We start from the raw sequence: 14,953 nt of genomic DNA, 5'->3' as shown, positions 1-14,953 counted from the left end.
ATGACATGTGTAGATTATTAGTGTAGCAGGGTGGTTACCTGCTCCTGCCCTGAGGGGTTTAAAAAGTGCCCTGGGAGGGCTTGAAAGCTGCAGCTCTAAAAGTTGGGCTGATTGGGGAAGCAGCCGCAGCTGGGCCACACCCTAATCAGGCCACAGCTGGCCTGTATAAAAAGGCCAGGGAAGCCAGGAGCAAATAGTCTCCCTCTGCCTGTAGAGAGCTAGACACAGGGTACCTGAGTGGAGCAGGGCTGGGGAAAGGCAGAGGAACTGGGGAGCTCCTGCCTGGAAAGCCCCAGGCTGCGGCCTAGCATAAGGGCAAGAGGTACTGGGGGTTGCAGGGGGCAGCCCCAGGGGTAGGCAAAGGCAGCAGGTCCAACCCCCTTTGCCTATGATGAGTGGCTCATACTGCAGTCTGCCCCAGTGAACGGGGGCTAGATGGAGACTGGGCAGTAGTCAAAACTGAGGCAAAGTGGGGATAGTGGGTTGGGGGTCCCCAGGGAAGGGAGACCCAGATCTGTGGGGTACTGCCAGGGAGTAGCACCCCAGTTAAAGGGGGATTGGGGTCCCTGGAGGGACACGGGGGCCAGAGGACAGGTGGATCACTGGCCTGCAGAGGCACTCCTGGCTGGAAAAAGAGCTAATTACCAGAAGTCACCAGCAGGAGGCGCCGCAGGGGTGAGTCTGCATGTCTACAATTAGTTTTAGCCAGGGTCTGCTGTACTAATGGAGTCATTTTAGGTGGAGGTTTCGGGTGGATAACTAGAGTCACAAGTTATAGTGTGTTATATTTACCCATAGTTCCTTCTTGCTTATATAAGCCCATTTAAATTGGGTTTCCACCTATCCAAAAACTGCAGTAAGGGATGGAAGTGGGAAATTTTTGTCACTGATGGCAGTTTGTGCTCCCAGTTTGGAGTGGGCAGCTGCAGAATCCACCTGTACAGGGTCCCCAAGATTGTCATCCAAACTTAAAAATCACGTGCAAGAATCCAGTCACTACTAGCAGAAAAGGAACGAAATCTCTAAAACTATTATGCAGAATGAAACAGTCTGACTGCTTGGATGTATTTGTCTTGACACACTGATGGAGACAGAATGGCATGCAGGCACCCACCCTTTCTGCTACAAAAATTGATACAAATGAGTTACTAAGAGAGATCAAGGCATGCATAGCTGATATTCACTCCAAACTACTAGGTATTAAAAACAAAACATTAGTGAATCTAATGTAATAGAGACTGCAGAGGAGACACTGAATCTGCAGACCAGAATCAAGCAAATGGAGAGAGAGGGACAAGGTGGGATCTTTAAAACTAATGGTGCCAAGAATTATAAAAGAAGGGACAATGTAAGAATAAAAGGAACCATTGATGACCGGAAGAAGGGTAGTCTTACTCTAAGGGTCATATTTACTCCTATGCATAAGGTTGGCACAAATCATCTATGCACCATTTAAGCCACGCTTAAACCCTATGTTCCGTTCTGCCACTCTACCAATATTTACAAATTTGGCCACAGTATTTGTCATAAAATTAATAAACAGAACTGTTGGGACATTTACATCCGCTTTAAGACCTCTTTAAACTACCAGAGTGGTCTAAATGGGAATCAGGTCCTATATTTATTTGTTTTTTAATCACTGGCTACAGGAAAATTTGGTTTCATTTTACGTACTTGATCAATAGGAACATAAAGGATGTTATGTTAGTTTTCTGAAAAGTTGGAGAAAGGAGTTAACAGAAAAATAACGATTCTTCAATGGCTATTTTTCTGTTATCAGTAGGATCTTCAGAAAAAAAGCTTATGTAGTATGTACTGTTCTAAAGGAAAATTAATTTTAGATATTGTTTCAATGGCACCTTATTCCAGAAAAGCTTAACAAAAATTATAAAGCAACTGGTGACTAATGGTGATGAAGATGTGGGAATATTGGAAGCTTTACTCCTATCTAGTGGGATTGCTCACAGGTAGAATATTATTGGGGTGGGATTACTAGTCAAATTGGGTCAACAACTGTATGTGGTCTGTTTTAAGGGACCACTAGTAATCCTTTTAGGTCTCGCAATTAATATCATAGCCTTCAGTTAGCATAATTCTTTAAGATTAACCAGGGATTGGAAAAAGAATATTCTCTCTTTTGTTAATATTTTGATTCATTAGAGTTTTAGACACAGTGGAAATGGAGAAATGGATGCGTCAAATTAAAACACAATAAAGGAGACAAAAAACTAACAAATACCTAATTTCCCACCTTCTTCTATTGGATTTTCATACCAGAAACAACCACTTGCTGTAAAACTGACACAGTTAAACACTCTGGGTTTTAAATGAGAGGTTGATTGTGAAAATCTCCAGTGGAGACGGCACTCAACAATAGCAAGAAATACAGATGTGCAACTGCCCTTCCTGGGGAAAAGAAAATAGACTTAAGACTGGTTTTATTATACATTAGTGCAGCACCTAGCAAATTAGGGCCTTGACATAGCAGACTTCTGGGAGCTACCACAGTATAAAAGTTATGTAATCATAATTCCTGGATTAAAAACAAAACACTACGTAATAAACAAGAAAGAAATGTTAAGTAACTATGGCTTAACTGCACTGTTGTTATGATTACTAACTTTACAACCCTTTATAATGGACAATATTGCATTGATTCATGTATTGTGGGAACACTGGAAGAATGTCTTATTTTTATTTTTGTTTTGTAAATCATTTTGAAAAAAGTTATTCTTTTAATGGCAGGAAGGTGCCAGTTTTGAACACTGATCCTGTTGTTTTGTGACCTCTGTTTATAAAAGAAACAAAAACTTGAAGAAAAGGGAAGCTACTATGGTATATCAGGCAACCTTGTAATCTCTGACATATAGATTGCTAGGAGTACAGCATGTAATGACATTTTCTAGTGGTTTTCAAAGGCTGTTTAATAAAAGGATTGCCCCCAATTAATGAAGGAAATTGCTGAACTAACAACTAAGAGATTTAAGACCATTAATCTTCTGAGGGATTTGGAAGTTACATGGCCCTAGCCTTATAAAAAGTTTTCTGAGTAATCAATTTACGATGTTACATAACATTTTCAAATGTGCTGCAGCACTGTGAGAGTGCTTGGATGAATAATTTATAAGAAATGTGTTTGATAGTTGACCACTAGAGGTCACTAGAGACCTTGCAACGAAATAATCCCGCTTATGTTGCTTTTGGGTGGCAATACATGTCCCAGTTTTGTTTTTATTATCTGAATTGAGCCAACAGACGGGCCTAATTGTAGCCGCCCTAGCCCTTTCTTACTTCATATCTGTATAATACTCCATAGGTCGATATGCTGACAGTGTGATAAAGATTATGACTGCACCGCCTGTGGGTGTAGTGTGCCCACTCTTTGCCAAAAATGTTAACAGTCTTGGGTTACTTTGGGATCTCCAGTTCCTTTTAGATTTCACAGTAGCAATAGTGGTTCATTCTACTTTTTAAAATCTGTGGTTAGCAAAGAGGTTGTTAGATATTGCTAGTCGTCATGCTCTAGTTATCTGCAGTGCACTAAACTTCCAAGGTACCTTTAAAGCTGGCCTATAAGTTTTAACAAGTGAAGAATGGGCTGTCCCACTTGTTTTAGTGCAGTGGGTGTGTGGGGGGAACATATCACCCATGTGCTCAGTGAACTGCCCTGGATGCCCATCTTCTCTTGGGGCAATTCACCATGTTGGCTCCAATGTCTAAAGCTTGCCTGAGTTTGCTTCCTGGCCCTTTAGGGACCATCTCTCTCCCTGTGCATTCTGTGACAGCTGAGCTTAGCTGATGCACATTTTAGAGAAGTCCAGTCATGGAGACTTGGAGGCTGGGTGTTTTTAGTGAGGGGTCACTAGGTGTAGAACTCATTCCTTCTTGTGGTCCATCACAACCTGAGTTTCCTGACTATTAGGGGACAGTGCAAGATGCATCGTTTAGTAAAGCATGGATTTGTTGGACCACTGCTGAAATGATTGGTTTGGGTAGTACAGGATTGGGACAGTTTATCGTGTTTATTATGGATAGTTTAACGTTAGATATATACCTCTACCCTGATATGACACCACCCAATATAACATGAATTCGGATATAATGTGGTAAAGCAGCACTCCACGGGGGCGGGGCTGTGTGCTCTGGCGGACCAAATCAAGTTCGATGTAACACAGTTTCACCTATAACACAGTAAGATTTTTTTGGCTCCCGAGGACAGAGTTATATCGAGGTAGAGGTGTATTTAATTTGTGACAGGGCCATGGTGACAGGCACATTTAAAAAAATAGCAAATAAATCAATCAATAGGTACTGCATTCCCTGACTGTACTTTTCATCTACATTATTCAACATACATTAAAATTCTCTCTTAGTCTTGCATCCGACGAAGTGGGTATTCACCCACGATAGCTCATGCTCCAATACGTCTGTTAGTCTATAAGGTGCCACAGGACTCTTTGCTGCTTTCTCTTAGTCTTGTGCTTTTTCTGATTAAGAACTAGGATTTACGAACGAACAGATGTCTTGCTGGCAGGCCAGCGGAGACAGGTTGAGGCGGCGTCCTGGGAGGCGGCATTTGGCTCGGTGGAGCTCACCGGCATGCCTGCGGCAGGTTGCACGGAGCCGGGACAAGCGGACCTGCCGCAGGCGTGACTGTGGCGGGTCCGTCTTCCAGCGGCTCGGTTGAGCTCCGCCCGGCATGCCTGCGGCAGGTCCACGGGCGGAGCCGGGACGACGGACCTGCCGCAGTCATGCCTGCGGGAGCTCAACCGGAGCGGAAGACGGGACCCCACAGTCACGCCTGCGGCAGGCGCAGGTCCGCTTGTCCGGCTCCGGTGGACCTGCCGCAGGCATGCCGGTGGGAGCTCCACCGAGCCAAATGCCGCCCCTCCCAGGACGCCGCCTGGCGCTGGGCTGGCAGCCCTGGTGCCTAGAGCCGCCCCTGCCAGCAAGACATCTGTTCGTTCATTCTCTGTTCTTCTCTGTAGTGCATCACAATAAATTCATAAAGAGTTTTAAAAAATATTTAACAATATAACACTGAAAGTATCAGTTGTTTTTGGTTTACAGCAAATGACAGTGTAATTGAAATCAAATAAATGGTTGACTTTGTAGAAGTTATCATTTGCCTGCACTCTGAAAAACAAATTAGGGAGTGAAGGATCAGTATTCTAGTACTAGAAAGTTTTAAGACATAACTGACTCTAAAAGAGAACATCTGTTTTACAGGGTGGAAGACCATGATGATCTCATGCCTATCTTCATGCACCATAATGAAATTCTGAGAGAAACCTATGGAGAGTACTTCCTTGCAGAACTGATAGACGCTCAAGATGAAAAAAACCATGCTGTTGTTTGTGAGGTAGGTCCTTGACATGCGGTAGGCTTGGGTATCCCTAACATTCATTATGCTGTATTTGTTAACAGCTGTTGCACTGGCTTCTTGAATTAAAAAAAAGAACTAAGTAGGACTAACTATGCCTTAGAAAGCAAAAATCATAATTTTGACACTTGAGAAAATCAGCCATTCTCCTAGTAAGCTTTCAGTTCTTTCAGGAAAATGATTGCCTTTTTACAGTGGGTATCTTCTTTAAGGATGGAACATGACAAGTGAATCAGTAATAAATAGTAACAATATTTGGCATTTCTAAAATGCCTTTCCATCAGAAGATCCCCAGTTACTTTACAAATCTCATTTGTACCTCACAATATTCTTAAGAGGATGGCAGGGTCACCCATTCTACAGATTAGGAAACTGAGAACAAGCAAATTAAGGGCCCATTTCTGTGGGATTCTGATGGTCTGTGAGGATCCATATGACTTTAACTCATGTTGACCTCATTACGCTTTGAAGTGCTTACCCCTTTGCAGACTTGGGTCTTAAGTGACAACAAGATCATAATTGTATGTCACATGAGAACTTCTTTCAGAAAAGAATGGAAATGTATTAATTTACTCTTGACTGAGAGCTCGACCTTGGCCAGCTCTTCTGTGGGGGGCAGTCAGGAGCATCCCTGCCCTTGTGTAGCTAATAAAAGAACTATCCAGAAGAACAGCCCCTCTGGTCAAAGAAGCCTTGAGATTACTGCTGAGATGTTTCCATCAGGAACAACTCATTGAAAAGGGGCAGGGAGTCATGCAGCGGCCAGCAGAGGTGGCTGGACATACCGTGAGCAGTATGTTACACCCTTTAAAGGGCTGCAGCGGTTTGTGCAGGCAGGCACTGCCTTTCAGTGCTCCCCCTGGGGCAGCCTGTATGCTCCTGAAGCTGTGCCTCCAATGGAGGATTGTGGCTAAGTGCCACCGTCTAACCCAGCATGATTAGTTTGTATATTTTTATTCTCATCGTGATATAAATGAAGCTACAATTTAGACAATTCGGTAGATTTTTCTGAGATAATTGGAAGAGGTAATCTTAAATCAGTTATTGTTATTTTAGGCACTTTGCATTATAAATAACCAAATTACATCCACTAGCAACATTAATACTGCATGTGATGACTGGTAACCAAGGATACATAGTCAAAAATATCTCCAAAAGGTAGAATCATAGATGCTAGAGATGGGCAAGATGAATGAATATTGTAGTTTGTTTCGATCTCCTGATCCATGCAGAAAATGTATGCTATCTCCAAAAATCAGGAATTAGTTTTTTAATTAAAAGAGAAATGAGAGTGGCCAGCATAAAACAGATTTTTAAAACACTGATATTTTACATTGTCTCAGGGGCATGCATTTCTAAAAGAGCATTCTGTTTTACAATATGTATTTGCCATACTTTGTAATTCTGTGAAGTATTGTAGGCAGATAGGAGCTATAACCTACTTTAACTCCAGAAATCTGCTTCCTTTAGCAAAACAGTTTTAAAAAAAATCCTTAAAATGTAATCACTGCAGTTTGAAACCAAGCAGTAAACAATAAGCCATTAGTGTAATAACACATTACAAACAGTTATCTTATAAATAATATATTTCTATCATACATTTATGGCTCAATATGAAACCTGCAAAAGGTGCTTCAGGCCTTCATAGTATAGACTCACCAATGCTGCTGCAGATTGGAAAGACACCTCCATGTGAACCAAGATAGATGCCAATTTTCCCTGCAGAGAATGAAGCTGGCAACCTCTTTTTGCACATATGGTAGATGGATTGGTTAATCAGCCTCTGCTGAGCCTTGGGCCTAAAATTACATAGCAGCCAGACAACTGCAGAGACCCATCTTTTGTTCAGTTACGCAAACAAGACAAACAAACAATCACTTGTTGTTGGGGAAAAAAATAAACTTTTATTTTTATTTTTATTGAAGTGTTGGTGGCTTGATAAGACAGCTGGACAAATCCAGCATTTTATTGCAAGATTTTATTAAGCATAGGAGGAAAAAATACATATAGTGGTTATTTGTGTTATCAATAGGTTGCATATAATACTAAAAATTAAGTTGCTATCTTCTACCTGCCTTGTTTTAGTGAAAAATCAATGATGATTCTTGTTGTCAGTGTCTGTTTCTTGCTTAATATTGTAACTTGCAGGAAAGTTCCAGTTCCATGCATTAAACGAATGTCACCTGCTATTTCATCAATGCAAGGTCCATATCACTGTCATATCTGCCTGTGCATCTATTAAGGCATTTGTTGCTTGATATGTCTTGAACTTTAAATTATCTAGTGCTTATAATTACTATGCTTCCTGTCCCTGAATTAAACCATGTCACAGGGAAATAAAATATTTTCTTCCATTTAAGAGCACAAAGAAATTGTACACTAGTGTTTAGTAATTAGGCAACCATTGTATTTAGCTAGATCCAGATTTTACTTAACAGTTTTAGATTAAGCAAGTATCTTTTCTGAAATTTATAATTACAAAGTGCCATCTTTAGCTATGTTTTGTATCTCAATAATTTATAAATGGTACATGGAAAAACACAAAAACCCTTACAGACCATAGCTAACAATATTTTTTTTATTCTTCCCCTGTGCATATTTAAGTCAAGATTATTACATTTTCTTGTACCTTCCTCTGAAGTATCTGGTATTAGCCACTGTCAGAGACTGGATATTGAGCAAGTGGGACCTTCGGGCTGATCCAGTCTGGCTATTCCTATTTAAATCTTTCAAACCCTGGTACAAAGTAGCTTTGTTAAGGTGGGATTTAAGATAAAAAATATGAAATATATTGGACTGTATGGCCTTTTCTTGTGCCCCAAATTCATGTCTTTATATAGACTTGCAGCTTTTAAGGGTGTGATCATGGTGTTTTGATATTTCAGGATGATGGCACTGCAGTTGGTTTCATGAGTGTGTGCTCTGAAGTGAATATACAATTGCTTCATGACTGTTTTGACCTGGGGCCTTTCCATGGTCTCTGCAAACCACATCCTGATGATATTCTCAAACTACCACAGGAGCCAAGTATTGAAACAGGTAAAAACAGGGTAAAATATATGGATTCAAAATCAGTTAGGCTACATTTATTTTTAACTTCCAAATACATTATTATTTCATAGGGTTGGAAGGGAACCTTTTGGAATGGTCTATCTCAACACTTTCTACATCAAGCAGAAAACACAAAAGGACTGTCTGGCATGGAGATGGTTGCATGATGCACATTACTTGATGGGGGGAGGGGTTAAGAAGGTTTGACAGCTGTTGTCTCTGGTTATTATATGCTTGTCACTGTTGAGGAGATTGGAGGATCTTTCAGGATCAGTAGCATTATATAAACACAGTTCACATTTTGGAAAGTTAAAGCACTAGACAGGTCCCCCAGATGTCATCTGCAACTGGGCTGTTAATTGAAGGTCTCATTTTGAAGCTGATTCTAATGTCTGAGAATAGTTAGGCAGCTGACTAGTATCATCTCATTGTTTCCTTGTGTTCCTTCTCTCTGTCCTGTCTGCTTGTTCTGTCTATAGTCTTGTACCTAGTCCCTGACCTGAAGAGTTTATAATCAATCTCTTTGTTATATGTTTGTATAGTGTCTAGCACAATGGGGCCCTGCCCTTTAAGGGCTACCATAATACAAATAAATTATAATGCTAATAATAAAGTTGGTGCATGAATTGCAGAAAAATTCTCTCAGTGATGCACTGTCATCCTCTGGGCTCTTACTTAAGAAGCACTGAAGAGTTTTTTTTGGGGGGGTTGCATAGGGAACTACATTTTGCTATTTGTTAATAATCAATAATAGAATAAGAATGAGCACTAATAAGAAGTTACCACAATTTGCAGGGCCGGCTCTAGACCCCAGCGCGCCAAGCGCGCGCTTGGGGCGGCATGCTGCGGGGGGCGCTCTGCCTGTTGCCGGGAGGGCAGCAGGCGGCTCCGATGGACCTCCCGCAGGCGTGCCTGCGGAGGGTCTGCTGGTCCCGCGGCTCCGGTGGACCTCCCACAGGCGTGCCTGCGGATGCTCCACCGGAGCCGCGGGACCAGCGGACCCTCCGCAGGCACGTCTGCAGGAGGTCCACCGGAGCCGCGGGACCGGCGACCGCCAGAGCGCCCCCCACGGCATGCCACTGTGCTTGGGGCGGCAAAATTCCTAGAGCCGCCCCTGACCACAATTATCTGTTTCATTGAATGCTTCTAATGCCTTGTCTCAGACAGAAAAGAGAGTCACTGAGCAGCCTAAAACCAGTCACCCACCGATATCCTAGAACTGTCAGCCTCAGGGAAGAGGATGGAGGAGAGAACCCGCTCCTAGCTATCCTATCAACTTACCTTTACCTTCCATGCAAAGAACTACCATGTTAATAAAGGAACTCAGTCATTTTATTCTATCTCACCTCCTTGCCCCTGGAGCTGCTGGAGTGTTACTGCAGACCTAGGTGAAGGACAGTGTTGGGAATACAAATAGGGCTGTGGGAGGAGGAAAAATCATTAGTACAAGTCCACTGTTTGTTGAGAAGCTCCAACCTCTTGACTGTAGTGTTTGGGGGTCCCCTCTTTCCTAACCTTGCATGCTGGGTCAGCCTTCTTCAGGATCAGTTGGCCAGGTGCACAGTCAGCTGAATGGATCTTATAAAGCAATGTAAATTTAGGGTCAGGATTGGGTCTTTAAAAGGCCAGATGAATATTTACCAAAAGACACTAAATAACTTAATCTTCAAAACTTTAAGAAATACCTTTAAAACACTAAGCTGCATCAATAAATTCTTAGTAGGTATTGCATGTATGCTTTAAAGAATTAGTCTATTGTATCTGGCCAAAGCGGCCAAGAGGAAAATGGTTCTTGTTGTTTTTAAAATCAAAGTAAAAAAATTAAGCTAGCTTAAATTTATTAATATAACATTTATTACCAAATTAGTTGATATACTAGCTGCTTGGAGGTTACAAAAATGTGTGTGCCTATATTTGTTGTCATTTTGCATGGCTTCTTTATTGAAAATTTGCACTTTATTTGGTAAATTTTTCCAAAATCTGCACCTCAGTTGATTACTAAGAGCATTTCTGCCTATTGTTTATTAGGTATTAGAGTTTTAATGTCTATTAGCAGAAAGGTAGTGTTGTAAACAGTCTGTATAAAAACCACTTCTGCTCTCAGTTAATCAAGTTTCACTTATGTGGCATGTGTGATGTCATAAATCTTGTGGATCTCCAGTCATTCATAAAGAATGTCAGGAAAAACAGGTGACCCAAAAATTTTAATGTAAAGAACAGCACATTAAAACGAACAAACAAAAAACCTTTCAAGCTTTTTTTTTTTTTTAAAGAAGTTTTCAGGGAAAAAAGGCATACATCTAATTCCCCCTCCTTTCTGTCATCTTTAAAAGTATATTTTTTAAAAAGTAATGTTATATGTTATAGCTTGATTATGGTAGAAAAAGAGTCAATTTATAACAATTGCATCTTGCTATTCCCTGGAGGAGTCTTTGCAGAATCAGGGTTTACCTACAAGCTTGAAATCAATAGAATTACTCATGTGGCTAAAGCTAAGTGCATAGGTATATCTTGCAGGATCAGTACTTTTATTTTTATGGGTACACCATTTGTGCACTGCTTTGAAAATATGGAACCAAATTGTCTGTGTTAATTTACACTACCAGAAAATATGGGCCATTATATCTTTAATAAATTCAAAGTCTGAGTATTTAAAATGTAAGCTATGGTACAAGAAATGCTATGTTCATGTATAAATAGCTATAATAATGATTTCCAAGCTGTTTAACTTGCTTTAGCCCTTGTACATGGAGACCACAGGTGGTGGTTGTTTTTCCTTTCAAAATCTAATACTGGGCAATAAAAATGAAAGAGTATACAAAATCTATGTTTAACGTAATGTTGATATGCCACTTACATTTCATGATAATTATAGTAATTTGGCTGTTACTCTATATGGAGTCAGGAATTGGTAGCTAGAAAACACTATGATACAGTGGGAATGATTCAAGAGGTTTTCATCAGGCTTCTTATTGAACTGTCTTTTTGATCCTGCTGACTTTTACGTCTACCATCAACCTAACAAACAGAATCCTTTTAATTTTCTTTTGGTTGAAGTCTTTCTTACTTCAGTTACAGTTACAGTGGATAATGTTCTTCCAGATCACACATGTATGGTACATATACAAATAACAGTGATGCAACTATATTTGACTGTGTTGGATGGAGGAGCCATTACAGGGTTGCATTTTAGTATAAAATCAGAAACAACACATCAATATTTATATGTAAACTGGAGGCGTGTATTATTGAGAAATACTGTAGGATTCATCAGGATGACATTTGATCATTTCTATGAAGGTGCCCATCTGTGATACCCCTAGAGAAACCACATATTATATATAGTATGTGCACTTTTGTTTGCCTGCACGGTGCATCAACATTTTTTCTTCTGACAGTGATTATAGCTTTTAAAAAAAATATCATTCTGAATTATTTTAGGCCTTTGAACTCATTATTTAACAAATGAAATTGCCCGAGATTGTCCCAATAACTACTTACTTCAGAGAATCTAACTGTAAGTTAGTTAGGTTTCTCAACATAAAGCATGCAGAGAGTTTTTTGAAGCCCCCTCTGAGGGCTCAGAACTCTTCAAAATCATAAGTTACTGTTTTGGCACACTTTATCTTAAAATCTCAGAGTTTTTGTTAATTAAAGCTTCTCTTCAGAGACTTCATTTTAAATATATAAAAAGATGAACTAGGAATATGTCTTTAGGATTTGGAAAGTGACTTTTAGGGAATTTTGATAACTACCGGTAATTAACATTTATGAAATGGCTTACATATAGGGATCCCAGAATTTATTGTTGTGGGTTTTTGGTGATTATTTAATTGATTGGGTTTTTGTGGGGTTTTGTGGTGGTTTAATTTATTGATGCCATCAATGTTTTTAACCGTTTCTCATTTAAATGAACTATAATCAGTTAATATTTGGTTCCCCATATTGAATATACATTTGACTTCAGTAGGACTTCAAATTATTTAAAGTAACTCATCTTGATATTATACTGTAAACTAAGGGACCGTTCCTGCAAGATGTTGAGTAATCTCACCTCTCATTGACTTCAAAGGGAATATAGTGTTCATTACCTGGCAGGGCAGCGTTAGAGACTGTTTTTTCCCAAAATTGTGTAATTGCTGTCAAGCAGCTACCCAAAGGCTGCCGAACACATAGATGGAATGAAAGTAACACAGCAGTCAACTTCTGCTGCATTGATGTCAGATTTCAGTAGGGTCCTATTGCACAAATGGTACATGAGTGTAAAATAGGTAAGTCATATGTACACAGCAGTTCAGCCATTACCAATCAAATGCAGTAATGCATCATAAACATTCTGAAATTGATTCTGGACATTTTTATCTGGATTTTCCTGCCATTTAGCATTTTAAATGTGAGGAAACAACCTTGGGCCAGATCATCATCTGATGTAAATTGGCGTAGCATTGATTTCAGTGAAGTTATGCCAATTTACACCAGCTGTGGATTTGGTCCATGTGAATAAAATGTTGAACATAGTGAAAATTGTGAAATCTGTTTATCAATATTAACAAAATTAACTCTGTTGTTCAAATTTATGCTTTAATTGGATTTTACTGGTTTAAACTGTAATACTAGAGACTCTATTTACACAATATTCTCTTTGTATAAATAATAAAAAATATCATGTCTTTCAATGGCTAAGTATAAGTTGATAGGGCAAGTCTCTAAAATTAATTGAATCCTATTGCTTTGGTCATCACTTTTGACACCAAAAAATACTATTAACCTGTTAGCAATTGACTAAAACAGAATCCCATCATTATTGCTTTTATTACTAGGCATTGAGCTCAGTCAGTGTGCTCAACACTGTGTAGACTTTAAAATCTGGTCTCAGTAAATTTGAATGTGTGTTGTCCTTTCTTGTTTATAGAGCCCTTTCATCCCTGCTTCACTTACCATAGTTTAAAAACTGGTTTCTTTGTATTTATCTGCCTCCTCTGCTAAAATGGGTGTTCATTAAGCAGATTAGCCAGTGTCCACCTTTTGGGACTGAAAAATATAACAAAGATCCTTTCTAACTAGTTGACACAGTGCTTTAAAGAAGTTACTTCAGCATCCAGTGGAGAGACTCCTGGCTGCTACTGAAAATCATAGGTAACCAAAACCCTGGTTTATACTAAGAAGGTGAAACCCATTGCCAGTCTAGCAGATCCTCGAGGCTCAGATGTGCTCCCAGATCCATATGCAGATGCTGCAGTGCTTCAAAGGAGCTGCAGCAGTTGTGTAAAAAGATCCTGGAATATGTCTGATCTGAGCCCCCAAAGGCAAGCACCAGCTGCAATGGAGGAGACAGGTAAGTAACAAGATAGGAGAGGCACCATTAACCCTTTTAGACTGCCAGCCAAACTATTGCCTAGGGCCAAAGTTTAAAAATTGCCCAGCATCAGTCCCATAAAATATAGTCTTTAGTTTCCCAAGGTTAAGAATCTGTTTTTTAAAAAAAACTGGAATAAAAGTAGTAGGTGGAGAGAGTTCCTCAGGTAGACTGGGAGGGAAAGGAGAGAAGGGAAATTTTCTTTTATCCCCTGGTTGTTTGTTTTTTTAGTAAAAGGTGTCTATAGCAGGTAGATTAAGTAGTTTATACTGAATACTAGTGACCCTTGGATTATAAAAAAAAGAATGAGACTATGAGTAGACTAGTACTTTCATTTATGCCTTTTGAGATGTCAAATTTGTCCGACAATTTTTCAAGCACTGTGTGATGATTTCCCACTAAAATGCACAGGATCTCAAAGGGCAGACTTCCATCAAATGTAACTATACTCCCTTTAAGGTAGGGAATTAACTATCTTAATTTTATAGATGATAATCATAATACTTCAGATTGCTCTGGCACCTGCCATCTGAGGATGTGTTACTTCTTCACAAACACTAATGAATTAAGCCTCACAGCATCTCTGAAGTAGAGAAATATTATCTCCATTTTACAGATGGAAAGACTGATGGAGACAGATTAAGCAATTTACATCAGAGATGGGTACTGAATGCTAGGAGACAGACTATCCAATTAGTAGTTCAGCCATTGACCCACGTGGTCCCCCTTCAGTTAGAGTCCAAATTTAATTTTACATCTAAACACAGTATTAGTCAGGAATGTCTTCCAGGTTATCTTTTGTTCAAGTCCTCTGTTTTTAAATGACCTCTACAAATTTTGTCTTCAGAGCAAATAATCAGATATGCTGAAGTCTTACTAAAGTGAATGTAATGGCTCAATCTTAACCATGATCATAAGAAATATCTTAATGGTGGTGTTCTGCTGAGAGTTATACTTTATGTACTGCTGTGATTCTGATGTTTATGGCTCCATTTTGTAAGCTTGTTTGATGCATTTATTCCTTTTCATTATTCAGATGAAGAAAAAAGCAGCCAAACAAGTCAAGAAGCAGAATCTGTTTTATCTCAAAACTCTGAATGTATTAGTGCCCATGATATGGATATTCAGGTAATATTACTAAACACAATTCATTGGACATTTAA

At 39.6% G+C, this 14,953-nt stretch overlaps 1 protein-coding gene and 1 long non-coding RNA gene across 8 annotated transcripts in view; one reads left to right on the top strand and one right to left on the bottom strand.

The window, feature by feature from the left end:
* The window catches only part of CFAP61 (cilia and flagella associated protein 61), a 209,147-nt gene that overhangs the window by 31,532 nt on the left and 162,662 nt on the right, over positions 1-14,953 (top strand). For all 7 annotated transcript variants that reach the window (XM_039528376.1, XM_039528379.1, XM_039528377.1 and 4 more), the window contains exons 7-9: positions 5,230-5,362; positions 8,269-8,422; positions 14,827-14,918. In XM_039528376.1, coding sequence (XP_039384310.1) covers positions 5,230-5,362; positions 8,269-8,422; positions 14,827-14,918 — 379 coding nt within the window. The remainder of the gene's footprint in view (positions 1-5,229; positions 5,363-8,268; positions 8,423-14,826; positions 14,919-14,953) is intronic.
* The window catches only part of LOC120400028, a 68,549-nt gene continuing 63,362 nt past the window's right edge, over positions 9,767-14,953 (bottom strand). Inside the window, exon 4 of the long non-coding RNA XR_005595476.1 lies at positions 9,767-10,012. This is a non-coding gene — a long non-coding RNA (uncharacterized LOC120400028). The remainder of the gene's footprint in view (positions 10,013-14,953) is intronic.

The sequence above is a fragment of the Mauremys reevesii genome, linkage group 3 (genome assembly GCF_016161935.1).
Source record: "Mauremys reevesii isolate NIE-2019 linkage group 3, ASM1616193v1, whole genome shotgun sequence".
Lineage (NCBI taxonomy): Eukaryota > Metazoa > Chordata > Testudines > Geoemydidae > Mauremys > Mauremys reevesii.
This window is presented reverse-complemented; position numbering and strand designations above follow the sequence as displayed.